Source organism: Mytilinidion resinicola (genome assembly GCF_010093595.1).
Source record: "Mytilinidion resinicola strain CBS 304.34 unplaced genomic scaffold BDZ99scaffold_25, whole genome shotgun sequence".
NCBI lineage: Eukaryota > Fungi > Ascomycota > Dothideomycetes > Mytilinidiales > Mytilinidiaceae > Mytilinidion > Mytilinidion resinicola.
In genome coordinates, this window is record NW_022985461.1 from 384607 (window position 1) to 408656 (window position 24050).

Sequence of the window (24050 nt, forward strand, 5' to 3'; positions counted from 1 at the left end):
GAGAACATTCCCGTACACCTCATATATGACCATGGAATTTCAGCCGCTGCTTGGGTAAGCCATGGTTAGACAGAGTTACAAAGGAGTTGCACCGGGGCTTTCATTGCGTTGGATGTACGCGATGCAAATGCCCAAGACCGCTACACTGGAACTGAAAGCTCACGGTGGAATCGTTCAATGAGCATGTAAAGCAACATGGAAATATGCGAGACGGGAAACACCACCTTGACTAAATATCAGAGGGTATCCCAGAGTAACCAAATAAGGATTCGATTGCTTTTTCCCTCCCCAAGAACCCCAAACTCATTGCATCAAGCAAAATCCGCCACCCAAACATCCATACTCCTTACCCCCTCCTTCCCCGCCGCTCTCAACGCTCCCATCATCGCGGTCCTCAAACTCAACACTACCTCCCTCACTCTTCCGTCACCCACGTCCCTCTCCACATCCCCAAAAAACCCCTCCGCCCTCACCGTCCCCAGCTCCCACTCCCCATCCATCATGCCCTCCCCCGGCGTTATCACACTCTCACTCCCAACCCTCCACCCACTCGCCTCCGCCACCTCCTTAATTGCTACCGGCGCCAACGGACTCTGGATGTTCTCCTCACTGCCCGTCCTCTGCGCCTCCAAGGCCGCCCTTGTCAGCGCCGCAAAGACATGCGGAAACTGCGACGGGACGGACGCTTGGAGGGACCACTCCGCAACACACACCCTCCCCGTCTTCCCCCTCAATCCCTCGAAGATCTTCCCTAGAACGTCGCGGCCGGCCATATACCAGATCGAGTGCGCCAATACAACGGCATCAAACACAAACCCCTCCTCTTCACCCTTTCCCCCCTTCTTTAGTCCTTCAAGCGCCTCAGGCCACTCCACCACCTCCGCCTGCACCCACGTAATCCGATCCCCATATACCCCTTTACTCAGATGCGACTGCGCTTCGCCGAGCGTGACGGGGGCGCCGTAGTCCAGCGGCGCGGGATCGAGTGCTGTGACGTGGCCCGTGGGCCCGACGAGGTGGGCCAGTGCGGCGGTGGTGTCGCCTTGGCCGCAGCCGAGCTCGAGGATGCGGGTTCCGGGGCGCACGCCGGAGGGGAACCAGGTGTTTAGGAGGGCGATGCGGTGGAGGGTTTGGGGGGCTTGGACGTCGGAGAGGGGAGAGGTGTGGATGCAGGCGGAGGCGATTTGGGGGGCCAGGGAGGGGGAGAGGGGGCCGCTTGAGGACATTTTTGGGGTTAAGGGAGAGATGGAGAGAGGAAGGTTCTTATTTAGGGTTTTAAGGGTGGGGTTGAGGCTTTAAAAAAGAGACGAAGTATAGAGATATAGAGAGGAGGGAGGGAGTATAGAAATGGAGAGAGACGGCTATCTTTCCGGAGAATGAACTGGCTTCAGACAACGGGAGTGGAAGTTCTGGGAATTGAAAGCTCTGTTTAGATTAGAATGGATGATATTTATATGTTCTACTTCGTATTCTAGCATTGCTCTATGTATTCGTGAGTCATACGGTCTGACCTGCAGTGAAAGAGTGAGTAAGCTGCCGAGATTGACGAGATTGGTAGGTGACATTTGCAAGCGATATAAACGATCCCTAGGAATGAGCATGCATGGTTTTAAACCGAGCTATGACTGGGCGAACATGAGGTGTTGCGGTGCGAGCATGCTATATAACTGTAGTGTAGTGCTATAGAAGCTCTATAACCTCCCTCACCTTTGAGAGCGCCCGCCACACATCATTATGTATTAACCCGATTCCAACTCTTTCTGTTCCAGTTTCTGTAGTCATTACTAACATAACATTTACAAGACAATATTCCGAAAACGCCAGCCTTGTGTCATCACAAATATGGCCAAACCAAGAAGTCAAATGGTCAAGTACCACCTGTTCTCTTATCCATTTAGACCGTGACAGCGCAATGAATTTGTGAACCTCTCGCTTATCACTTTGGAAATCATACAGCATACCGCATCTAAGGCCATCCGTTGTCCATATTTCTTCGTACGGGGCAAGTGGAATCTGATCTGGCTGCCAGAGCGTTAGTTTTCTAGGAACAACTTGAAAAGCACTCATTCCAACCGAATCCGTGTTAACGTGAAGCGCGGAAATCCTGGTATTATCATGAGTATACAGGCTATTTGATGCTTCCGTGTTGTGCTCCTGCAGGATTTCGATTTCAGACTGCATAGGAATTAGCGGAGCGTCTCTGATGTCGGACTCCGTCTAAAGAGGATCTAGAAAAATTTGGAAATGCCAGTGCGACCCGCCAATCCACCCTGCCCAGGACCAGCTTGGAAAATTTGGATTACGCAACCGGTTTGGGGAAGCCGATCTCTATAAGAGAGCGCGACCCATGAGGAGGGAAGGCATCCCAGCAAGGAAGCGCCATCCAAATCGACTTGAAAAAATGGCAAAAATGCCACTGACTGCTTTGAGTGAGTCCTCTGAGTACGTTTGTTTTCGCTCGGAGAAATCGAAGACTAGCTGAGTGAACAGGGTGTATTGATAACCAACATCCAGAGAAGTATCCTGCGTTTCGAGTACCGCTGATAGAGTATTTCGTTCAGGCCAGGAATCCGACATGGTCAAGCCAGAATCGCTCTCTAATCCAGAGTAGCAATGAAAGAAAGTTCCATGGTCCATGAATATCAAGCATCGTCTGGAGAGACAACTTCCTTGGAAAGTCCAACCTCTTGAATTGTATGAACGATTTCGCAAGACATCGGTCAAAAATGGCCTGACGGTTAAAAATTTGTTCGATAGTGTTTCCTCAGTATCTGTAATTGACATCTGGACGGACGCAATGTTCGCCAGTCGCGTGCCTTGCCTGACACCTGGCAATGGAGATTCGGCACTGTCCGCGCTTAGGGCGACGATGGTGAGGAATGCTTGTGGGTAGATTGAATCCATCTTTGTGAGCAGTTGCGCCTTCTGGATTTCGTCGTCCTGTGGAATGCACAGAGCGAGAGCGTCAATCCATAAATATCGTTCCTCTAGTCGGCGCGAAACTTCGATAGCATCTCGAACCACAGGGCTCAAGGGAGGTTGGATACCAAGGAATGCTCCGGGCTGTTGAAGGGCGGTACAATTTGAAAATGTTGTTTTGAACATGATTGTATTGCCCCATACGTAACTGAGAGCCAGATACTGGACACTGGTGTCTCTGTAGACAAGACAGTTGTCAAGCGTGTCGATGAAATAAGTCTTTATCGGAGGTCTCATGCTGCGCACAGAATGAGATGCTTTACAGTGAATGTGATCGGAGTCGCACTTGGTCAGGATGTTGGGCGTTTCGCAGCTGTGTCTTTGACCGGAGACCACCAATCCGAGTCAGCATCGATTTGATGGTCAGGGAGGAAATAGTCAAGCTCGCCTCGCATAACGCCGTCTTGCCAAATGATGAATCCGTCTCTTCCCATTTTTCTCAGCGTGATTCTTTGTGGTGACAGCTTAATCTGTTGTTGTAGGCCAGGGTTCACATCGGGTATGGACGGTAGCATGCGGAGTACTAATTGACAGACGGGATAAGTACGCTTTGACTCGATTTCTGCCACTGTTTGGAAGTCTATCACCTGAAAGTCTTCGGTCACTCTATGCAGTTCACGGCAGGTTCTGCACGGCAGCTCTGACGGAAAAAGGTCATCCATATCTCGGTAATCCGCCTGTCTTCTTGACGTGCGGGGAGATTCTGAGCGTTCCTAATGATAGAATAAACAACGCAACATAGAATAGTCCAAAGAAGATGTGACAGGTTCTGGCGACCCGTATAATTGAATTGTGTTCAGAAGTAGAGAGGCTGCTGCTCTGTGCATCGGGAGAATCTCAGGGTCGCACGGGTTAATGATTAACAATATCTTGGCGCGATATCCATCAACGTAGTCGGCAAGCAAGTGGCCACTGCAAGAATGTGGCCACCCCAATTATTGGTGCAATTTGCATGCTTTAGCACCCCAGCAATCTCAACAACCGCGAGATATAAAGTATAGCTTTAAGATTGCATATACTATCTAGCTCATTCTAATAGCTAAAAGAATGTTTGGAGCAGTATGGCGGCGTAATCCTATTGTATTGTCCTTTGTAGGTATTACTTGATTTCAGGGGCCAAAACTAGGCAAAATGTTACCGCGGCTAAACAGGGCTATCAAGAGATCTAAACAATTAACAGATGATATTAAAATAACCACGGATATCATCATCATAAGTCACAACCTGGAATATTTCGTGGTTGTTGAGATGGCTGGGGTGCTAAAAGGTCCAAATCGCACCAAAAATTGGGGGCAACCACTAGTTAGCTAGTCTTCTCTTTCGCTTAGGTCAGAAACGATCCCCTAACCAAGCCATGTACTCCGCATCACGTTTCGCAGATGCGTGCTCATTCCAATGCCGTCGACTCTTCAGCCACTCGTCCAAGCCCATATATCCCCGTAGTGGTAGCTGGCGTAGGAAGGGAGAATCAGTGAGGGAGACATGAGTTGTATTGAGGTTCTAGCGAGTGGCTATATAGTTGGAAGACGGTAGGAGTGGAACATGGTGAAACAAGGAGAAGTGACAGGAGCGTAGCAGCAGCGTAGCAGTAGCGTTCTAGTACAGTATCAAATACACTAGTTCTTACGCACTAGGGGGTGCATCCAGCTGCCACGTAGACCATAAAACGTAGTGCTGGATGCCAACTTGTCGCAGAGGCTTAAATGCTGTCCGTGTGATGCAATGCAGGATGGGTCAATTTGTCGAGATAGTAACACCAATGTCCGCATACTTACGCGCAAATGACAAAATGAGTCTTCCCCAGCTCGCTCAACAGATATTTCTGTGCCGAGATATTCGTGCTTCATGCTATCACTCCCCTTCTTAGTTACATAGGCTTCAACAACTCCAGTCTGTGTCGCTGATTCCCGGCAAAACAAATGCGCTTTCGTTTTTGTACAGACTGATGACAGGCAGAAGTAGAAGCCCTTCAACTTGATTGGAGACGGACCTCCCGGCAAATAATCACCGCAATCATCAAAATGCCTCGAAAATTGCTGCAGTCGAAATTCGGAGAACGTGGACTTAGGTAACTTTTCCAGGTCAAGCTCAAGAGCTTTTTGAATGATGTATACCGTGCAGAGACAAAGTGAGTCTTGACACGACTTCAGAGTTTGTTCGAACACCTCTCCGCTTGACAGTGTATAATCTACTTTTATCTTCTCGCGGCACAGCGATGATAGTGAGTATATTCGATCCACCGGGTTTGCACAAAGCCGCTCGTGAAATAGAATTATAAGGCTTGCCAGGCCCATTCGCCTCAATTGCTGATTCGGGATGTTTTCCTTGAGCCGAAGGTACTCTGACACACTGGCGAACTCCAACTGTTCTCGGCCTGAGATGAGAATAATCTTGCGAGCCTTTACTATCTCTTGCGTGATCCATGCGCGCTTCCAATATTCGTTCGCAAGGAAAAAATTCGGCGAGACTTCTTAGAGACGACTGGGATCCATCGGCATACGTTATTATTTGTGACCTATCAACACCCGGGTTCTCGCGAATAGTTTTTAGAAACCAGGAAGTGTGTCTGTTGGTTCCGAGCCAGGAAAGCACTTGGGTAGCTTCCCAGTATATATCTCCCATTTGTTGAACTTGGCAGTTTCTTCCATTGGTGTCCTCCTGGTTGATACATATGGCATCGATCCATAGCCATCTGCCGTTGTATTTTTCCCTGGCCACCTAGATATGAAGCAATCATGTTACCAAAAAGTAAAGGGTTCTGTATATAAATTTCTTGTGGTTGTTCAGCGACAAGACGGCTCAAGTCCGGACATAGTGTACACTGTCAGATCTATTTGACACCTCACTGGACGAACACTTCTGTAAAAGTGGTATCCTCCTATTTCTCGGAGCACTCTGCGAAAGGAACATATTACATTATACGTACCTCTAGAAATTTCTGCAGATTTCTGCGCACAGAGAATTTTTTCCTTTTAGCAGGACATTGTACAGCTTTGTTCTTTGACCCCACGTATATGACAGACAGGTGAAATCATGAAAGAACGTGATGTGCTGTAGATGACACTGCACGAAGCCGTCCGATGGCAGATCTGGAAGAACCACAATGACGCGAATAGAGCCTCTCTCGAAACTAAGCTTGTCGTATGTGAATAGCTCCCGCGACGAGTTTCTGGTAGCTCCTTGGGTCTTGCGGCTCTTACTAGGCGGTTCTTTACTAGCAATTTGCAATTTCTTTCCTCTTGTGCGCGTGTTTGGCATGTTGAAAGTTTTGTAAATATCCGAAGAAGATCGGGCTATATCCTCCAGAGTCTTGGTCTATGGCTTGCGCAGTTGGGGAGCGGATGTACTCATTTCTCATTCCCTCAGGATAAGATCGATGAAAGAATAGATAGAAGGAAGTATTGACGAAGTTAAAAGGTGAGCGTTAGGCTCGCCAGAGCAATGAAATTGCAGAGTGTTGGGCAAGCGGGGCAGTGCAAGCTGAAGGCAGCAGCGAAAGTACTATTGCCCATTAAATAGCTGTTGAAGCTCCAAGCTTAAGCGAAAAGGCTTCTCGTCGAATACATTTGTAACACGACATCGACTTTCTGTGTATTATTGCGCATTGATGTGGTTTACGACCACTCCAAAGCCTTTACTTGATATCTTGGCATCTGACCACCTAAGATACTACAAGGCATAGCGCTTCTGTTGTTTACCTTACTTTATGCGAACCACCCTACTCCATGTTAGGGTCTGACCGAGAGGGGTGAGGGCTTTGGGGTTGAATCTCGGGTATGGTCAGTGGCCTTCTCCCACGACTCGACCAGGCTGCCGTCGGCGTCGTTCGACCGCACTGTCAGGATATGGGACGCCGGCAGCTGCGAGTGCCTCCACACGCTTCGTATTGGTAAGGCACTTAACCGGATCTCATTTGACATTAATTAACTCCTATCTTCACACAAATATTAGCACTATCAACATCAGTGCTCTGTCAGGTTCAGTTATACTTCCAACTATTTCGGAGCCTTACAGTCCTTAGTATCAAGGCCTTGCTCTTAGCGCGGATAGTGTATAAATAACGTATACTTCAGAAAACTTGATGTGGCTGCCCTCAGAGTATCGGCCGTTATGCTCGGCGGTGTCAAGGGACACAATTGGCATTGGTGTTGGAATAGGAAGGGTGTGAATATGCAAAATTTAGCTTAATATATCCTAAGGCTTAAGGGCGTTATATTGGTTTAAATTACTATCCTATATATAGTTATTCTCTCTATTTTATAGAAGGCCAGGGATCAATATGAATATACAGCTAAGGCTCAAAAAAGAAGCACGTGTTGAAGACTTACCACTTAAGCCTCGTCAAAGGCAGACGAACGCCTCCGATGAGGCTAGCAGTGAGGATGGCCGACACGCTCCGGCCATGACCTTGTGAGGTGGCGATTCTGTAGGTGTCCTCAGATAGCTGCAAGGCTGGGGCTGAGGTTGGCCCGCTTGCCAAGACCCTCCAGCTACAGGTTCAATAGCCGATTAAGTAAATTACACCCTGATGACTCCACTAGCCCAGATTAGTGATCGCTTGTATTAGAGGTACCAACCTTCCTTGCATGAAACTCCGCGCCACAGCGGACACCAGGCTGATAATAACTTCCCAGCATCGTAGCGAGGTTCTAATAAGTACCCCTCAAATTTCTCGGCACGGTGGGCTTCTCGGCACGCGTTGATGGACATTAGTTGATCTTTCGATACTTTGATTCATTCATCAAGGACTAAAGTAGATATCACTAGGTAAATAGCGCGGGTTTAATTGCAATCAGTTGATTATTAAAGGCATCTAGCCTAATCTACACAAAGTATGAGCCCATGATCTGATTTCCAAGGTTACTACTTAGCTAAGCGGTAAGTTCTTCGTCTCTCACGAATAGCAGCTTCACGAACTGGAAGCAGCAGCTATCGATTCCTTGCCGCGCACTGCGCCGAGCGTCCGAATCGGATCACTCTCGTGGCCGAATTTTGGTCGGCGTAAACGAGAGACGAACTTAGCCCTGCGATCATCCCACGACCTTTTCCGGATTCGATGGCTAGATGGCCCCCGCTCCCTGAAGAGTATGTGCTTCGGTATGGTGGGTCGGCTGTGGTGCTGAATCACCATACTATTGGACTTATTCTTCATCCTCAACCCCTCACCCTTCGCTAGATCATCATCCAGCTCATCCTCATCCATGAGATCTCCTTCATCCTTAACATGCCGGATGAAATCAGCAGTGATGTACCATTGCTCGATCGTCTTGTCGCAGTGCTTTTCAAAGGCTTTGCCAGATTTGAACTTAGTTTCGTGGAGTTTAATGAGCGTGCGCTGGATTAACATGTCGTTGTAGAGTTCGTCGCAGAGGGCGCGGAGGGTGGAGCGTTTGGTTTGGCGGATTTCCAGATCGAGGTCTTGAGAGAATTCTTGATCGGATTGCGAATCGGATACTTCATAGTTATTTTGATCGGATGTCTGCGAGAATTCTTGATCGGACTCCTCACTCTGGGGAGGAAGATGGGGCGGCATGTTTTGTGATAATGTTGTAATCGTTCTTTCCGGACCCGGTGGCAGTGTTGTTGTTGTAAGTGTGAAAATGATCTTTTCCGTGCTTTTGGTGATCAGTGAGAGAATGCGTGTGGAGAAAGACCATGCTCCACACGTTTATAGAAGAATTTATACAAGAGAATTGCACGCAACACAATGGACTATGTTGGGTCTTACAGCTGAAGTATGCTACGTTGTGGACTAACAACGCATATGAGAAGAATATGAGGTAATGACTAACAATTTCGAGAAATTCATACCAGTAGGTTGCTCTTACTGGAGGCGGAGATATGGAAAATCCGATGATGTGACTTACATGTATATTCAAACAACGTTGAGGCCATAGAGAAAAGTTTAAGGGTAATCATAGTGTGCTGTTGATGATATTTATTCGGGTCTACAGGAAACGTAGCTTACCAGAAATCAGTAGAGAAAGGTTGAGCTGACGAGCGAGGTGCCGCTACCATGGGATCATCTTGAATCTTCCAGCCTGTTCGCTAGAATGATCTCAAGGGGCCTCTGACATATCTCGACTTTCAACTGCGTTTCGTCTTGAGCGACCGAGTGTGGTATTCGATGACGTTGCGTTCTTGCCATGCCCTTCAATGTTTCTAGAAAGGAAGCCCTTAACATCCTTACCCTCGAGGCATTCGACGTTAGTGTGTTTGACACTCGACCAGTTCTTTAGAGGACGCTGCGACTTAGGACTTACTGGTGGACTTTCAATCCTCGTAGCCGGCTGATCCCACCTAACCTGATCAAACTCGACCCTGATATCGCACGGCTCATACTGAAACTCTCTTTCCGACTCGTTCTTAGAAACCCAGCGCTCGATCATACGCAGATGCATGTTCAGAGCTCTTTCGTCCATCAAGTGTCCGTTCAGGTCAACATCCACAGCTATGGAAGCAGCCATGAACTGTATTTTGTTGATTACGACGCGGTAGCGAAGGTACTCTGTTGTCATGCTGCCTTCGTCATCGAGTATCAGAATGAACCAATTCTGTACACTGGCGTCCCGGCGAAGCTCATCGCATAGTTCCCGGAGTGCGTCAAGTTTGGCAAGACGTCTTTGCTCCGGCTCGTAGTTGGCCCAGATCGGGGGCACTTTTATGATCGTGCGATATGGCTGACTGATGTAGTTAGGCATTTTGTGGGCTTTCAGGATTTGGTCAGAAAGAGTGTGTTGAGAAAGAGGAATCTTGCGTCCCTCCAAAGCCTTTTATGTAACGAAGGAGATGCGAGACAATGTTCTCTGTTCAATATACGATATTCTACATGGGGCTCAACAATGCATACCGGGGAGATAGAGTGATGTTCGAAAAGAACGACGCGGGTATCACTAAGTTCGAGAGATGTGTGGAGAAGACATGAAAGAAGTAGGTATTGATTGGATTGAGAGACTGTTCAATTAATGAGCTGGCTTACCAGAGCCGAACGTATCCCAAGGTGCGTTTCATGACTTCCCACGCTTCTGTGGTCGTCCTATCTCAGACGTGGTGGTAGTTTGTATTTTGCTCATTTCCAGCTGATGAGTGTGGGTGCTTTTAAGCGGACTACGCACGTTATTGACGCCCACCTCCTTCGGAGCACTGAAAGATTTCCTGGATGGACCATTCGGGCTATGAGGTGGGCTTTGAAGCCTCGTCGCCGGCCAATCCCATTCAATTTCGTAGAATCTGGTCTTTATCTTAAATGGCGGGTCCTTGAACCTTCTCTCCGACTGGTTCAGTGACCGAAGGCGATTCCCTAGAATAATATACCTATTGAGATTTCCTAAGTTACTGACATTGTTTCCCTTTCTTTCTCGGTCATTTGGAGAAATTGGGTGATCCGGGCTTGACGCTTGCTAGTCTCGACCTGGTATTTCATCCCGGGGTAAAACTTGCGGTCCATCATTCTTTGAGCACTGACTTCTTTGCGTAAATCATCGCATAGGTCGCGACATTCCTGGAGTTTAATTTGACGAAGTCGTTCCCTCTCATTTCTAACCGGGTCCGTTTCGGAGGCTTGTCCGTTTCGGTCGGTTTGCAGTTTGAGGACACTAATTTGTTCCTTCATATGTCTAGCCCTTTCGGTTTCAGATTCTTGTTCGCTGGGGTCAGGCTTCCCGTCCTTGTGGCAGAGGTGGAAATGCATTTCAATGATCTAGTGATTAGAAGAAGTGTCCAGCGGAAGAACGAGGTTCGCCCATTTACAAGAGCAGTCGTGTTTCGGGAGGTTAACGTGAACAATACTTTGTTTCAAGGTGGCAATATAGCACGTTGTGCTCCTTGGTCTGATCGAGGGATTCTTTATTCTTCTATTGTACCCCTTGTCTCGTATTACCCACACATTGTGGAGTTTGCAGATGTGATGAGCACCTCGACGAGTCTTGGTCGTCAATCTCTCATTCGAGGACTTCCTGCTTCGAAAGTAGTTGCACGAAGCGCAAGATGGCTACAATTTGTTGTAAGCAGCTCTGCTTAATGGTTTATGAAGAGGTGAGGAAGTGAGAGCATGGATGGAGAACAGACCTAGCTGGAGGACAGACCTAGCTGGAGGAGAGAGAGGATAGTGAAGAGATACGCTATGCCAGCGCTCGAGAAAGACAAGAAAGCGACTAAGAGTGTCCAGTGATATTATTGGATATTATGCGTCCATATGGACCATCGCTAGAAAAGAGAAATCATGTTGATTGGGTATCTTGGTAGTTTTTGCAACGCCTTATGCCATCTGAAAGCCGATCCCCTACTCTCCCTTGAACAGCTCTTCAGAGAGATCCGCAAGGAACCTGTTCGCCTGAGCCTTCCCACGCTTATCCTGGATGATCTTCTTCCTCTCCTCGACCTGTTTCTTCCGCTCTTCCTTCCTCTTCTCCCTCTCCCTTCGACTTCGTTCCGTGTCCTCCCGTTCCTTTTCCAGAGCAGCCATCTCCTTCTTCCTCGTCGCCTCATCCGCTGAAAATTGGAAGAAACCCACACCCTTCGTCCTAATCTCCTTCCGGCTGTCAAAGTGCTCCGCTGGCGGCGGCGTCAACTCTTTATCCCTCTTCGCTGCCAGTGAAGCCATCTGCTGCGCAATCGTCTCATCCGGATTGAATGCCGCAGTTTGAATCGTATCCCCGTATATGATGTTCGCTGGTGCCATCGGCCTCGCTGTAAACCTGTCCGGCGTGTCCGCCTCCAACATCTGCTTGCGTCTCTCATTGATTATCATCTGAGTCCGCGTACCACGTCGTGTGCGGCCGAACTCGTCGGTGTATTCTACGAGTTCCTCGTCTTCGCTGTCGGCCCCATCGTCAGAGGATGTGTCCTTGTCCACCTCGCCCCTCTCCCCTGCCTCTACAATCTTCGTGTCGAAGTCCACGAGATGGTTGTCTTCTAGGTCCTCGATATCCCCGCGCTTCAAGGCCGCGTAGATTCGGGCTTTCTCTTCCATCTTCCTCTTCGAGCGGTGCCATGTTGAGTCATCAAGTGGGGCGCTGGAAGTGCTATGTTTCTGTTCGAAGTCGGCATCGTCGAGGTCCTTCAGCGCGCGCTTGTTCACGCCCTTGTTGTGTGTTGAAAAGATGTCGGCTTTCTTGGGTCGTGGACGGCCAGCGCCTGGCTTGGTTGAGGTATTTGAGGTGGCGATCAGCGTGGAGAGCTGTGACGTAAAGGCGAGGGAGCTCGACGAGGATATTTCTTTTGCAGTGGCCCTGCCCTTTGGCCGGACGCCGTAGAGCGAGGAGTCCTTGCTCGTCATCGTGGGGTCCTAGATAAGGGCGTGATGTGGGTTGGTGTTGTTTGAGGTCGGCCGGCGACGACCAGTGGTTGCCCGAAGCTCGAGGTGCGGGATTTGGGGGATTTGTTGCGGAGCCTTTCTTTTCCACCTCCGAGGACGGCGTAGCGGGGTTTGAAAAAGGTCACCCCACACCGAAAATAAAACACCATCACAGCCATCTAAGCTTTCTACTTTGCTGTGTACGTCATCTGCGTGTGTAGATCATTCAATAGAGAAGTATTAAAGGCAATTGAGGCCTGACTTTTCACTTGTCAACAACTTCACCATGTTTCACCCAAAACAAGTATTTATTGCAGTCATAGGTAAAGCCCCTTTCTTCAGTATCACCATGTCCCTAGTTCTTATATAGCTACATGCTCTCACCTGCTGCGATTTCTGTATTTCAAATCAACCTCAAACATCTGACAACCTCATTCACAGGCACGGGCGGCGTCGGCCGAACCTTCCTCTCCCAACTCCACTTCCTGGGGTCCAAGCTCTGCCAGGACGCCTCTTCGCCGATATACCTCTCCACTATAGTTCTCTCTACAAGCAAAAAGTTCATCTCCAGCACCGATTATCACCCCATTCACCTCGACAGCTGGGAGAAGGACCTCGCTGCTTCCACCACCACGCCTCCCTCATTCTCCGATCTTGCCGAGTACCTCTCTAAAGCACCAAACAAGGTGGTGTTGGTAGACAACACAAGCAATGAGACCCTCGCAGAGGCCTACCCGCTGTTCTTGAAGAAGGGCATCAACATCGTGACGCCGAACAAGAAGGCGTTCTCGGGTAGCTACGAGCTATGGCAAAACATCTTCGGGGCCGCAGCTAATGGCAGCGGGATCGGCGGGTACGTGTTCCACGAGAGCAGCGTTGGAGCCGGACTGCCCGTCATCTCCACACTTAAAGAGCTTGTTGAGACGGGCGACGAGGTGTACAGGATCGAGGGCGTGTTCTCGGGCACTATGAGCTTCCTGTTCAACAGCTTCATGCCTGTCGGTGGCGGAGGTAGCTCCTTCTCGGCCGAGGTCAAGAAGGCGAAGGAATTGGGGTACACTGAGCCGGACCCAAGAGATGACTTGAATGGGCAGGATGTTGCGCGAAAGTTGACCATCCTGGCGAGGTTGGTCGGACTGCCAGTGGAGAGTTCTACCTCATTCCCTGTCCAGAGCCTGATCCCGTCAGAGCTTGAAGGCTGCAAGAGCGGCGACGAGTTCTTGCAGCGCCTCGGCGAATTCGATGGCAAAATGGAAGAGCTGAAAAAGGGGGCTGCGTCCGAAGGCAAGGTCGTGAGGTTTGTAGGAAGCGTCGATGTCGCGAAGAACAAGGTTAAGGTCGGGCTAGAGAATTTCGATCCTTCCCATCCTATTGCGGCACTGAAGGGAAGCGACAACATCATCAGCTTCTATACGAAGCGCTATGGCGACAACCCCTTAATCATTCAAGGGGCTGGTGCAGGCGGCGAAGTTACGGCTATGGGTGTCACGGCGGATCTCATCAAAGTCTTGCGCTTACTTCGATAGGAGGAGCGTAAGAAACTCAATTCATGAAGGTTACGGCATCCAATTCATGATTGCTTCATGAAGGTTTCTACTTAGACAGGTAGATAAAATAAATGAGCAAGGAGCTCATAACTGGCTTGTTAAGAAATCCATGATATTGCCTGCAAGCCACTGTTAGAAGTGCTTCAATGTCTTTTCGAGATCTGAATGAACTCGAAGTTAACTTTCTGGGCTACCTCATACCGCGTGGTCTACGAGCATCTGAAACAGATAGCTTTCAGATTAGTATTTGACGATGTAATAATGACTGTAGATGGTATCACGTGACGCATCATTTCCTACCTACTCGGTCCACTTTGAGGCTTTTACAAGTGCTAGTAACTAGCAAGTCATTATAGTTAGGAATGCAGAAGTCTTAGAAGTGTCACGACGGTATTAGCTGTTTCGAAAGAGAGCACTTTTCAGATTGAACCCAGAAATCTAAACCAGAATCGCAGGCTCATGCCCCGAACACCCCCATCTTACAATCATTGCAAAGCATCGACACCACACGAAGACCCCGAAGTATATCTTGCTCTGTCCTAGTCTCCTAGTTTCCTAGTCTCTTAGGCATCCTCCCTTACCCTCACGTCCCCTAGGTCGCCTCCTCACTCCCAACCGGCACGATCTTGCCCACCACCAGATACTTCTCCGAGAACCGCTCCTCCCACCCCTGCAGCGCCTCCATCTCCTCATCCCCAAGATCATCAAGCTTATCCAACGGGCCCTCCAAGTCCTTCGTCAGCATCTCCTCATCGAAGCTGCCGCACGCAAGACCTCGGCTAGCATCCCGGCCGGCGAAATTGGCATAGGGCCCGCCGGGGCCGTAGAAGTTGCGGCCGGACGTGACGTCGAAGACGCGGCCACGCACGGCGAAGTAGATGGGCATGCCGTTGAGGCCGTTGTAAGGGAGGAGCGTCGGCGGGGTAAAGGTCCGGAAGACTGTTGGCGGGGGGGCCCGGGGGAGGGTTTGGGGCGCGGCGGGCTTCAGGCGCATGTAGATGAGGAAGATGAAGAGGGAGAGGAGGACGATGTTGATGGGGGTTAGGGCGGAGGTTCTGAGGGGCTTGTTAGGTGAGGTTTTTGGGGGAGGAGGGTGGCGGGGGTGCTTACGCTTCTGCTGCCGGAGGCGGGGTGGATGCTGTGGCTATCAGAGTTAGTTATGATCCCTGTGTATGGTGGTTTGACTTACTGTCTGCCATCTTGGTATAGCTCTTCGAACAGCTTGGGGTGGGAGTGTTCAAGTGTTGTCGTGGATTCCGGAAGCTCTGAAGTTGAAGCCGGCGGGGTTGCTCCGCATAAAAATGACGAACCCCCCTCCAAAACAACACCCTGCATTTTCCCAAGCCCGTCAATACCTAGGTAGAACACAACTAACCGGATCGGATCGGAAGCTCAGCATTGTCCGAATCATACCCACTTCACTCCTTCGCCTTTGCACGGACACTCAGAGGATACCAAGAGGCGCCCGTGATTCTATCGTAACTTCAGCGTCCCGTATTCTATATCCGGTCTTTGGTCGGGCGCAACTTGATATTCAACGGCAGCATCGCTTCATCGAGTCCAGACGCACTAACGAAATGTTATAATCCAGCCCCAGCGCGCAGGACTGTCCAATTTGCGGCTCTTCCATAAGCTTGAATCTGCGTCAACCAACGCGGTACGCGCCTTGAATCTTTCTGAAACACCCGCCCTGTGCTTGAAACCGTGCAGCAAACAGCAATCATCGCAGCCTCCCGGCCGCTTTAATTGGATACGCTGTTGATCTGTCTTCGGCTCCCTTTATCCAACAGCTCCTGGAGGAAATATTCCACCTTCTTTGATCGAACCGTTCCGCGCGCCAGGGAGTACCTCTGACCTACAGCTGGGCTGCCGGGAGCACAGGAAGACACGAGCAACGCTCCACTGCTGCGCCTCAAAATAAATACGTCCAGCGCGTCTTCCCGTCAGACGCCGCTCATCCTTCACCGGCGTGCGTGCTTCGTGTCTTTTCCTTCTCACACTCCTTTCTCTTCCGAACACCGTCGCCGGCGCAACATCGACTTCTATTCTTCAGCGCAAAGTTACCTGCCCAGGCGGCTTTTTGGAGGCCACTTTGCTGCATACGGTAAGCATACTTTTACTTCTATCAAGTTCAGTCTTTGGCGCGTTTTGCGTCGAATTCCAGGCTTCCGTCGATCACTCAGGATCAGTTTCAACACCCCTCCGGACGCTCCACGAAGGTCAACAGTCCACTTAGATACTTGGGCGCGTCTCCAAAGATGTTCCTACTGTTTAGTGGGGTGATGCTACGTATCACACCTGGAGGGCACTTCAGCTGCTCCCATGGAGCTTGGCACTTCTAGTCCTGCATCTACCATCATTTCCCAAATCAAAATCTACGTGTCTCGTATGTCACATGTATTGGTCCCTTATGTCCATCCGTTATACGCCAGTTGGATTTCAGCCCCATGGAGCGATCCGCACTAGTATGGCATATGCCCAGTGCACAGCCTCCAGCTGACCTTTTCGGGAATATCGCCGATGAATGCCTGCTCTTTACTTCCCTTATGCGTTTCATATTTAAGCCTTCTATCTTTCGGATGTCTCTATCTTGTTCCTGACATTTTGTTCTTCATCGAAGCTTTGTACTAATATCAATTCCTTTCCAGATTCATCCATACCGGAGTGCACACCGTCATCATGTGGAAAAGATTACAAGGCCATGTAAAGGAGAAGCCAGGGAAGCAGATTGGCAACCCCGTCTTGATCGAAACCACCTACGACGAGAAGTCCCTGGACCGTTTCGCAAATGTCTCCGACCTCAACAGTCCGACTTCTCCGCAACATCTACAACCTGGCTATGGGGGGGGCGACGTCGCCACACAACTCCCATCATTACCCTTGTAAGTTCAAAAGACTTGAGTAGCATAGATAGACTCTGACAAATAATAGCCAAACCTTAGCGCCCAATAGCTCACGCAACAATCGGTATTCCAGTGCGCCTACAGCTTCATCCGTTTACTCACAGCCTTCACCGGAAATGAATTACGACTGGTCCGAAAACAACCCGCCTGCCAAATATTCGGATGTCTCGCCACCTAGCTCTCCTGAAATGGGACCTGGACAGCAGCCTCGCGGATTGCCTGCGAGTCGAGACATCTCTCCAGTACGCGACGATGTAGTAAATCAGAAGACTCAGCCTCGAGGAAGCCACATTCCAGTTTTACGGAAAGCGACTACCGGTCGGGGAAAACAACCAATGTCCAATATTGGACGAGGCCGAACCGCGTCTGAAACCACGCACTGGGATGAATTAACAGGTGAACCAACATCAAGTCATGCTGGAAAGCCCGCGCAGGTCGTCCCAGGTCATTTCGCGTACGATCATCCGTCCGCCAACCCAAACATGGGCTATCGCGTATCGGTAACCGGCGGGGCTGGCAATTCTAAAAGGCAGAATACCTCGCGGTTCAACTCGAACCCCTTAAGTGTTGAGACAAAGCCACGGGAGGAGTGGCGAGGCGCAAGCGGGCGCACTGCGATAGTGCAACCGCTGGCGGACAAACGCACAAAACATCCTCTTACAATACCTCCTCGCGATCACCGAAAACCAAGTCCCGGCATAGCAGGTGAATCTGATCAGAGCACTCCATCCTCGGCCGCGGAGACCGTACGGAGAATACCAATGGGGGCTGATACGTCGCAAGTCTCATCCGGAGGCGACCTGCATGACGACCCCATCAAACCGACCGTACCTCTCAAAGTCGGGAGAAATAGTCCCCCAAGAAGCGTCGCATCCCCAACTTCTCCAAATTACCAGAACACTTATCCGTATTCCAATCCGATAACGCCAAATAATCGACCTCAAGATCAAGGCATCAACCCATACACACTAACCCCTTTAGCGGTAAAAGACCCTCCCTCAACGCAACAGTCATCCGGACCCCCAAAGTCAAAGATCCAGCGCAAATCCATCGACAGCAACTACTCCGCCCGCTTCAACCAGGACGAAAAAGTCCCCACCAGCCGCTTCAGCTGGACTACCTACGCGACCAACACTACATACCAGAATAGTCCGCCTCCCTCTCCCCCACCCCCAATGCCGAAATCTTCCATCGCTACATCAACGCCCACACCCGCTCCCGCGGCATCTCCCATCCTCAATCGCCGCCGTCCCGTCGTTCCCTCCGCCTCCACCGTCTCGACCCCAACTCCCCGCAAACCCCTCCCACCTGGCACACCCACCCACGCCGCTCGCGTCGTCTCGATGTCAAGCGCCTACACAGTCGACCGCAACTCGAAGGCCCTCCCCCTCCCGCCCCCCTCCCTCGAATCTCAAGACCACATCTCCTCCCTCGAAGCACAACAAGACGACCTGCGCGTACGGCGGCAGAACGTCGCGCGGCTGATCGCGGATCTGAATGCGACACAACCCCAGAACCCGCTCATGACGGATTACAGGAAGGTGCGGGAGGCGGACGTCCGGAAGGCGGAGTTTGTGAAGGAGCTAGATGAGATCAAGCAGGAGGAGCATGAGGTGGGGTTGAAGTTGCATCGGGCGTGGAAGAAGAGGGAGAGGGAGGATCCGGGGATGGAGAGTGCGTTTTGGATTCGGCGGGTGACGAGTTAGGTTGGCGGATTGGGTGATGGTGGTTCTTTTCAATTGGGGAGGCTAGGGGGGATTTGGAGAGTTGGGAGGTGGCTACTTGTTTTGCTGGGAGCGAGGGAAGCGTGTTCTCCTAGTCCTTTTTTTATTTTGCATGGTGCTAGTAAAGGATTTCGGAGGCGAGGTTTTGTATGATAGTTGTTTTGGTTCTGGTGGTGGTTGGCGTGGTAGAGTTGGGACGTTGATATGCTTAATCCAATACCCAGATGAATTTTTCTATACTATTATTTCCTTCTGACTACGACTGACCTTGGGACATCTCCGGAGGCCTAGTTATATAGATTCGAAATTTAACCGAAAGTGCTATAGGACGTCATAATTCGTAAGTGATCCATTTGTGGACGCTTATAAAGACTGTGTCCAGTCTAAGAAACCTAATCCAATCGAAATAAAAACGCCAGACTCGATCCGAAAATCCTCTTCGAAAGATCAACTTTGGAGACATACCTACTGAGGGATGTGTCTCAGCCATCCACTCCACCTAATCACAGCTCAACCTCACCGGACTATTTCCACACAGGACTATTAGGAGCATAGTCGCTCTCTTCGTCCGTTGCCAAGAACTCCTCCTCGGGCTCCGTGACCGAATAGTAGTCGGAATCCCAATGAGGGTCCTCCTCCTCGCCGCCGTTCCCATCGGCATCATCCTTGTTGCCACCGTTCCCATCGGCATCGTCCTTACCGTCGGTGTCCATTTCGTCATCACCCTCCTCGCCATCTTCCTCGTCCCACCCTTTTTCTTCTTCACTGTCATAGCCCCACGTTTCATCGTCAGCGAAACAGAGTCGCATCTCGCCGTAACGCATTTCATAAACCAGTCCAATCGCGTCCCGCTCTACAAAGCCCATCGTCGCAACGGCGTTGCTCTTCCAGATCAGCGGATCTAAATCGGATGCTTTAAGGCTGAAGCTATTGAAATGGGCCTTGTGCTCGTCTTCGAGGGTGACGAAGCCGGAGACTGACGCTACCAGCCTGGTCACCACGCCGATTCTGTTGTTGGAGCCTAGACAGAGTGCCAGCGCTTCATGGAAGTACATATTGTAGTCGCAGTCCTCCTCGTGTCCGGTTAGGATCACGACGTCTCCGAGCTTTCGGATGAGGTCGTGGACGCTTAGCGTAAGGTGTTGAGGATCTGGGCGCTGAGGCCATAATGGAGGATCCACCGAACTTAGACCCTTGATTATAGATCCAAGCGCTAGGGATTCGCAAGATCGGGAAGGAGGGTCCGCCGTGCAGCAATTTCCGGATAGGCGCTCAACGTACCAGTGGCATACGGTGATTATCTCTTGGATGATGCCTGAGCGGATCCGGCTCACGTTGTCTAGAATGTGGTGGTTAGGAATGTTGAGAAGAAAAAAATCAGGGATGAGATCGTGAGACGGCAAGGGTGAAATGTGGAGGGTCTCTTACCTAAGATGATGCGGCATGCCTTTTGCAGTTTTACTTTGGTATTAAACTCTCCAGCGATCATGTCTTCAGCATCTGGTCGAAATGTCATCGCCATGCTCCGGGTTACAGCTTCAAAAGTGTCTTGATAGCCGAGAACCCAGGCGAAGAGCAGCCATTTCAGGTATTTACCTGCATCGCTCACCGCAACTGGCATTCTTGGCCAGGCCCAATTGCGGAGAAACGGCCTCATCAATTCAACAGCGTCGTATTCGACGGAGAGAAAGGCAGCATCCCAGATCTTGTCGAGAGGAAGCCGTTCAGGAACATGGTGCGTGTTGCCATGCGCAATATGCAACAACAAAAGGATTAACTCCCAGGAATATCCTTCTCCGTTTAATACGGGCTTTATGGTAGCATGCTGCAGGAGGGATTCCCAGAACGGACTAATCTTGCGGAGACGAGACGAGGAGACGAGCACGCGCTTGTCCGCCTCCCAGGCCTTGTCGCGAATTATTAGTTCTTGATCGCCCGCCGAATCAAAGACAACAAGTATCGATTGTTGCTCTTGGTGTATTGCATGATCGCTGGCTGTGGGCTCGTCTCTGTGCTGGACATCGACATCCATCCGTTCGCCCAGAAGAGATGATTCCGGTTCCCTCTGATGGTTCTCTACAGGAGCTTGTGAGGGTGGTTCCACAGACAATATCGCTGAGTTCCACTGTGCTAGTAGGTCCGCCATACGTTGCTTGAAGTTGAACTCTTCCTCCTTAGGGATAGAGTTCAACTTGAGGATAGCCTTTAGAACCTTGTGGATTTTTGTCGCCTTTAAAATTTCAGCTTCAAGGCTCTTGCGACTCTCTAGGTGTTTGAGATATTCAGACATAGAAGCCATCTCCTCTTCTTTCAGCCCATCACGACTGATAAAGCCCTTCTGCAATCGATGTCGAAGGTAGAGTACTGCAAAATTTAGTATCGCGTTCCTTTATGCATAGCATGCGCGTAGGGATACGAACTCTCCTTCGTGCGTTTCTCTTCACGCTCTTTTGGCGTCATGGTGCTCTCATTGCTCTCGGTCGTAACCCTCGTCGGGTTTGAGGTGAAATCGATTGGGCCGCCATCGCCTGGGATGATTAGGTTGGAAACCTCAGTTTCAATAGCAGCCGAGTTGTTGGGATGGGCCTCTGATTCGACTGGCTTAGCGTTCTCGTTGAAGACCGTCGGGCTGGTCTGGTGTTCAATCACCTCAAAGCTCTCGCTCGACATTGACCTCTCGCGTTTCACACGATCAGGCAGCCCAACCGTCTCGCTAGACGCTGATCCAGTTCTCTTGCGTTTTCCAGGGCTGAAGGGCTCATTGTTCCCCTCCATGACCTCCATGTTTGCTTGTATAGTCAACGTCGAGAGAGTTGGTTGCGAACTCTCAGCAGCTGTGCCGAGTTGATCTTGATTAAGTAGAATGAAGGATGTAGTCAAAGGGTTGCGTAGGTCCTATATCTCGAATGCGTCCCGCAAGAGGAGGTTGATGCCTAGAGTGCCATTAGAATACTACAGCCTTGGCAAGTCAAGGGTGCTTACGTGGGATAGAATAGAGTCTCTGATGATAGTGGCCGTTGGAATATGAAAGGGATTGTATTAAGTACTCATGCTTATCTCTAATGTGTTTGAGATGAGGTAGAAGGCTAGCGAAGATGCCCTGGATGAGGTGAAGAGGTGCAGCCTTGCGAGGTGGGGCCGCTATCTCGACGCGAGACGCGGCCGGTCCACGCTTCACGTGATCTTCTAACCTTATTGAGATGGTAAGATCTTCTTTGACAAAATATGGTTAAATACTTGTATCCAAAGCTGTTCAGAATATAGTCTATACCTCCAGAATAGAGTTCCCACTCACGCGCCGTCCACCCCCAACTCTAGATCATGCAAAACAATAGTAAAGGCAAACAAAACACACCCCTCGCATCCGCCGAATGTCCTCGTCATGTATGATGTTGAACTTAAGAGTCATGAATTTTGAGTCTATTATAAAAGGTTGGGGAACTTAGGGCTCTAAATAGGGATTGGTCGAAAACATGGTATAATGAGAAATGGAATGATGTTTGAAAACTTCCTTCTGTGCGTCGCGTTGAATGTCATGAGAATCTTGCTTTACACCTGGTCTCCAAATCGGACCTCGGCCACATCTCTGAAATTAGAGAGGTTCAAAAATAGCCCTCGCAGTAAGGCTCAAATCCGTACGAAGCACAGCCCTCCGTCCATGTCCCACCGGCGCCCCCATTACCTGTGCAGTCCTTCCACAGAGACTTCAAGATATTGTCGAAGTCTCCGCCATACACATCGTGGCTGGGCTCAGCCGTGCAGCCTTCTGTCCAGTTGGCGTTGAAGACATACATTGCATTTGAGTAACCGTCGGTGTAGCTCATGAAAGCACGGCCATGCTTAGGATCCGGACTGAGTACTTGGAGTTTCTTGTTGATGTCCTTCTTCCACAACGCGATCGTTTTATCGATATAGGACTCTTGGATGTCGCCGTCTGTACATTTCCATCTAGTGGGGTTACAGACGAGAGCGCCTTCGGTGACTTGCGGTGCAGGAGTTGAAGTTGGAGCGCTGTCAGACGGGGTTGTGGATGTAGCTGAGGGTGGTAGATCCATGCAGAATGGTTGGAATCCGAATTGTACACAGCCCTCGGTGTGATTTCCGCCTGGTTTGATTTAGTCACATAGAATAAGAGCAGTATCCATACACTTACCGCTACCCTGATTGTCTTTACAGTTGAATACTGTGTCCTTGAATATATCCTTGCAAACGGAAAGGTCGGAAGTAAATTGATGTTGGGTTTCGAGTTCACATCCCATAGCCCACTCGACGAAGAATTCGTAGCTGACTCGCCCATACGCTTCCGGGAAATTACGCCGTGCATTATTGGAATCCATCCATGTATTTTGCAGCGAGGTGCAGAAGTCTGAAGCAGCTTCATCAACGTAGTTTGGTTGGACAGAACCTCTCTGGCAAGTGCTCATCGTATTGTCATTGCAGACCAGTGGCCCTTCAAAGGGCTCATTCGTCGCAGCTGGAGCTGGACTAGACGCCGTTGGTGAGGATATCGAAATAGTGAAGAGATTGAAGGATTTCTGAGAAGTACTAAAGGAAGCGTCCGTCGATGAAGATTTGGAGGTTACGGAGACCGTTGCTGTGGAGACTGGTAGGGTTGGGAAGAGATCCAAGGACTCCGTGGAAAACTGCGAAGTGCTGAAGGTCGATAATGAAGTGAAGGAAGCTATAGAAGAAACCGACGAAGATGATGTTACAGTGGACGTTACAGGGGAGTCCAAAGAGGTTTGAGAGGGATTGAAAGTCGATGAAAAGGCGGAGGAAAATATCGCTGAGGTAGGCGTACAAGCGAATCCGAAATCGCCGAAGTCGAAGGCAGTGCCTACAAAATGGCCACTTGACATAATGGGGACGTCGGTGGCGTTCAGGGAGGGGAATCCGGATGGTGTTGCTGTAGGAACGTCTGACTGGGATGATTGAGGTACATTCGCACGTCGCATGTTTGCCTGCACGCCGATACTTCGTTTTTGAGCTTTTACAGCACAGATTCTAGCAGGACAGTGAGTATGAAACAAATAACGATCATCGAGAAGTACATACCCCTCAGGCGCTCTATTGTAAGCAGCGTTCAGGCTTCCGGGAACAAGATTCGACATGTACACGAGTTTCTGTTTGTTACTGTCTGTAATAGATTGTCCTAGCGGATGGAGGGGACGTGAATGTCGGACTAGGTACTGTTTGATACCCGTAGCAGTGAAGCGACCTCCCGGCTGCTGCGCAGCAACAGCATCTAAGGACATAAAGTATGCTACTAGTCCAGACTGCATGATGTCAGAAAAGCATGAAGGGAAGTATGATGAAAAGAGACACCTACTACTTGACCCGCGGAAAAACTGGTTCCTTCCGCACCTGCAAAGGCGCTGCCAGGGATGTTCTTGAGAGTCGTAGCGGAAGTCGCCCGGTATGGAGCGTACAAAGTCATGGAACCCCCGACGTTAGGTAGCTGTGGCGAGGTGAAAATCGCAAGAGTACCATCTTCTTCAATCCCTCCCACGGTAATCAGACTATTATCCGAAGTACCATGCAGCGTTACTGCATTCTGGTTAAGTGGGAAGAATTCGTCCATGTTATCAGTCCCAGGGTTCCC

At 50.0% G+C, this 24050-nt stretch overlaps 11 protein-coding genes across 11 annotated transcripts; 2 read left to right on the forward strand and 9 right to left on the reverse strand.

The window, feature by feature from the left end:
* Nucleotides 1–311: 311 nt before the first annotated feature.
* BDZ99DRAFT_575873 (SAM-dependent methyltransferase) lies at nucleotides 312–1413 on the reverse strand (the record flags this gene model as incomplete). Its single annotated transcript, XM_033728513.1, has 1 exon — nucleotides 312–1413. Exon 1 carries the CDS (start codon nucleotides 1224–1226, stop codon nucleotides 312–314), a length of 915 nt encoding a protein of 304 aa, XP_033570776.1. The 5' UTR covers nucleotides 1227–1413.
* Nucleotides 1414–2007: 594 nt separating this feature from the next.
* Nucleotides 2008–3506, reverse strand: BDZ99DRAFT_163435 (HET-domain-containing protein). The gene has a single exon (XM_033712887.1). It carries the CDS (start codon nucleotides 3214–3216, stop codon nucleotides 2329–2331), a length of 888 nt encoding a protein of 295 aa, XP_033570777.1. The 5' UTR covers nucleotides 3217–3506; the 3' UTR covers nucleotides 2008–2328.
* Nucleotides 3507–5360: 1854 nt separating this feature from the next.
* On the reverse strand, nucleotides 5361–5691 carry BDZ99DRAFT_350708 (HET-domain-containing protein; the record flags this gene model as incomplete). Its single annotated transcript, XM_033714510.1, has 2 exons — nucleotides 5361–5449; nucleotides 5505–5691. Coding segments are annotated over 2 exons (276 nt in total), but the record flags the coding sequence as incomplete, so codon positions are not given.
* Nucleotides 5692–7769: 2078 nt separating this feature from the next.
* BDZ99DRAFT_467932 (uncharacterized protein) lies at nucleotides 7770–8706 on the reverse strand. Its single transcript, XM_033721127.1, has one exon. It carries the CDS (start codon nucleotides 8510–8512, stop codon nucleotides 7889–7891), a length of 624 nt encoding a protein of 207 aa, XP_033570779.1. The 5' UTR covers nucleotides 8513–8706; the 3' UTR covers nucleotides 7770–7888.
* Nucleotides 8707–8901: 195 nt separating this feature from the next.
* Nucleotides 8902–10290, reverse strand: BDZ99DRAFT_163485 (uncharacterized protein). The gene is made up of 3 exons (XM_033712888.1): nucleotides 9959–10290; nucleotides 9243–9663; nucleotides 8902–9164 (listed from the first exon to the last, which is right to left on the reverse strand). Exons 1-3 carry the CDS (start codon nucleotides 9988–9990, stop codon nucleotides 9039–9041), a joined length of 579 nt encoding a protein of 192 aa, XP_033570780.1. The 5' UTR covers nucleotides 9991–10290; the 3' UTR covers nucleotides 8902–9038.
* Nucleotides 10291–10839: 549 nt separating this feature from the next.
* Nucleotides 10840–12330, reverse strand: BDZ99DRAFT_575877 (uncharacterized protein). Its single transcript, XM_033728514.1, has 2 exons — nucleotides 11047–12330; nucleotides 10840–10969 (listed from the first exon to the last, which is right to left on the reverse strand). Exon 1 carries the CDS (start codon nucleotides 12254–12256, stop codon nucleotides 11261–11263), a length of 996 nt encoding a protein of 331 aa, XP_033570781.1. The 5' UTR covers nucleotides 12257–12330; the 3' UTR covers nucleotides 10840–10969; nucleotides 11047–11260.
* A 79-nt stretch (nucleotides 12331–12409) lies between these two features.
* BDZ99DRAFT_452947 (bifunctional aspartokinase/homoserine dehydrogenase 1) lies at nucleotides 12410–14049 on the forward strand. Its single transcript, XM_033718309.1, has 2 exons — nucleotides 12410–12597; nucleotides 12716–14049. The coding sequence occupies exons 1-2, from the start codon at nucleotides 12561–12563 to the stop codon at nucleotides 13798–13800; spliced, it is 1122 nt and encodes a 373-aa protein (XP_033570782.1). The 5' UTR covers nucleotides 12410–12560; the 3' UTR covers nucleotides 13801–14049.
* A 99-nt stretch (nucleotides 14050–14148) lies between these two features.
* On the reverse strand, nucleotides 14149–15281 carry BDZ99DRAFT_503029 (cytochrome b5). The gene is made up of 3 exons (XM_033723936.1): nucleotides 15011–15281; nucleotides 14932–14965; nucleotides 14149–14876 (listed from the first exon to the last, which is right to left on the reverse strand). Exons 1-3 carry the CDS (start codon nucleotides 15018–15020, stop codon nucleotides 14414–14416), a joined length of 507 nt encoding a protein of 168 aa, XP_033570783.1. The 5' UTR covers nucleotides 15021–15281; the 3' UTR covers nucleotides 14149–14413.
* A 2094-nt stretch (nucleotides 15282–17375) lies between these two features.
* On the forward strand, nucleotides 17376–18675 carry BDZ99DRAFT_467935 (uncharacterized protein). Its single transcript, XM_033721128.1, has one exon. The coding sequence runs from the start codon at nucleotides 17486–17488 to the stop codon at nucleotides 18428–18430; it is 945 nt and encodes a 314-aa protein (XP_033570784.1). The 5' UTR covers nucleotides 17376–17485; the 3' UTR covers nucleotides 18431–18675.
* Nucleotides 18676–18972: 297 nt separating this feature from the next.
* On the reverse strand, nucleotides 18973–21232 carry BDZ99DRAFT_481803 (uncharacterized protein; the record flags this gene model as incomplete). The annotated part of the gene is made up of 4 exons (XM_033722442.1): nucleotides 18973–19787; nucleotides 19877–19948; nucleotides 20045–20812; nucleotides 20869–21232. 4 exons carry the CDS (start codon nucleotides 21230–21232, stop codon nucleotides 18973–18975), a joined length of 2019 nt encoding a protein of 672 aa, XP_033570785.1.
* Nucleotides 21233–21692: 460 nt separating this feature from the next.
* Nucleotides 21693–22865, reverse strand: BDZ99DRAFT_467937 (uncharacterized protein). Its single transcript, XM_033721129.1, has 2 exons — nucleotides 22602–22865; nucleotides 21693–22553 (listed from the first exon to the last, which is right to left on the reverse strand). The coding sequence occupies exon 2, from the start codon at nucleotides 22501–22503 to the stop codon at nucleotides 22051–22053; it is 453 nt and encodes a 150-aa protein (XP_033570786.1). The 5' UTR covers nucleotides 22504–22553; nucleotides 22602–22865; the 3' UTR covers nucleotides 21693–22050.
* Nucleotides 22866–24050: the final 1185 nt, after the last annotated feature.

What these genes read in the sequence shown, in the direction of transcription:
- BDZ99DRAFT_163435 (XM_033712887.1), bottom strand. Translation starts at nt 3,216, where the DNA reads ATGAGACCTCCGATAAAGACTTATTTCATCGACACGCTTGACAACTGT.
- BDZ99DRAFT_467932 (XM_033721127.1), bottom strand. Translation starts at nt 8,512, where the DNA reads ATGCCGCCCCATCTTCCTCCCCAGAGTGAGGAGTCCGATCAAGAATTC.
- BDZ99DRAFT_163485 (XM_033712888.1), bottom strand. Translation starts at nt 9,990, where the DNA reads ATGAAACGCACCTTGGGATACGTTCGGCTCTG. An exon ending in TTGGGATACGTTCGGCTCTG is followed by an intron (nt 9,664 to 9,958) that starts GTAAGCCAGCTC and finishes TAACTACATCAG; the next exon opens with TCAGCCATATCGCACGATCA. An exon ending in CGAGGATTGAAAGTCCACCA is followed by an intron (nt 9,165 to 9,242) that starts GTAAGTCCTAAG and finishes CTCGAGGGTAAG; the next exon opens with GATGTTAAGGGCTTCCTTTC.
- BDZ99DRAFT_575877 (XM_033728514.1), bottom strand. Translation starts at nt 12,256, where the DNA reads ATGACGAGCAAGGACTCCTCGCTCTACGGCGTCCGGCCAAAGGGCAGG.
- BDZ99DRAFT_452947 (XM_033718309.1), top strand. Translation starts at nt 12,561, where the DNA reads ATGTTTCACCCAAAACAAGTATTTATTGCAGTCATAG. An exon ending in AGTATTTATTGCAGTCATAG is followed by an intron (nt 12,598 to 12,715) that starts GTAAAGCCCCTT and finishes CCTCATTCACAG; the next exon opens with GCACGGGCGGCGTCGGCCGA.
- BDZ99DRAFT_503029 (XM_033723936.1), bottom strand. An exon ending in CCGCCTCCGGCAGCAGAAGC is followed by an intron (nt 14,877 to 14,931) that starts GTAAGCACCCCC and finishes CAAGCCCCTCAG; the next exon opens with AACCTCCGCCCTAACCCCCA.
- BDZ99DRAFT_467935 (XM_033721128.1), top strand. Translation starts at nt 17,486, where the DNA reads ATGGGGGCTGATACGTCGCAAGTCTCATCCGGAGGCGACCTGCATGAC.
- BDZ99DRAFT_467937 (XM_033721129.1), bottom strand. Translation starts at nt 22,503, where the DNA reads ATGGATCTACCACCCTCAGCTACATCCACAACCCCGTCTGACAGCGCT.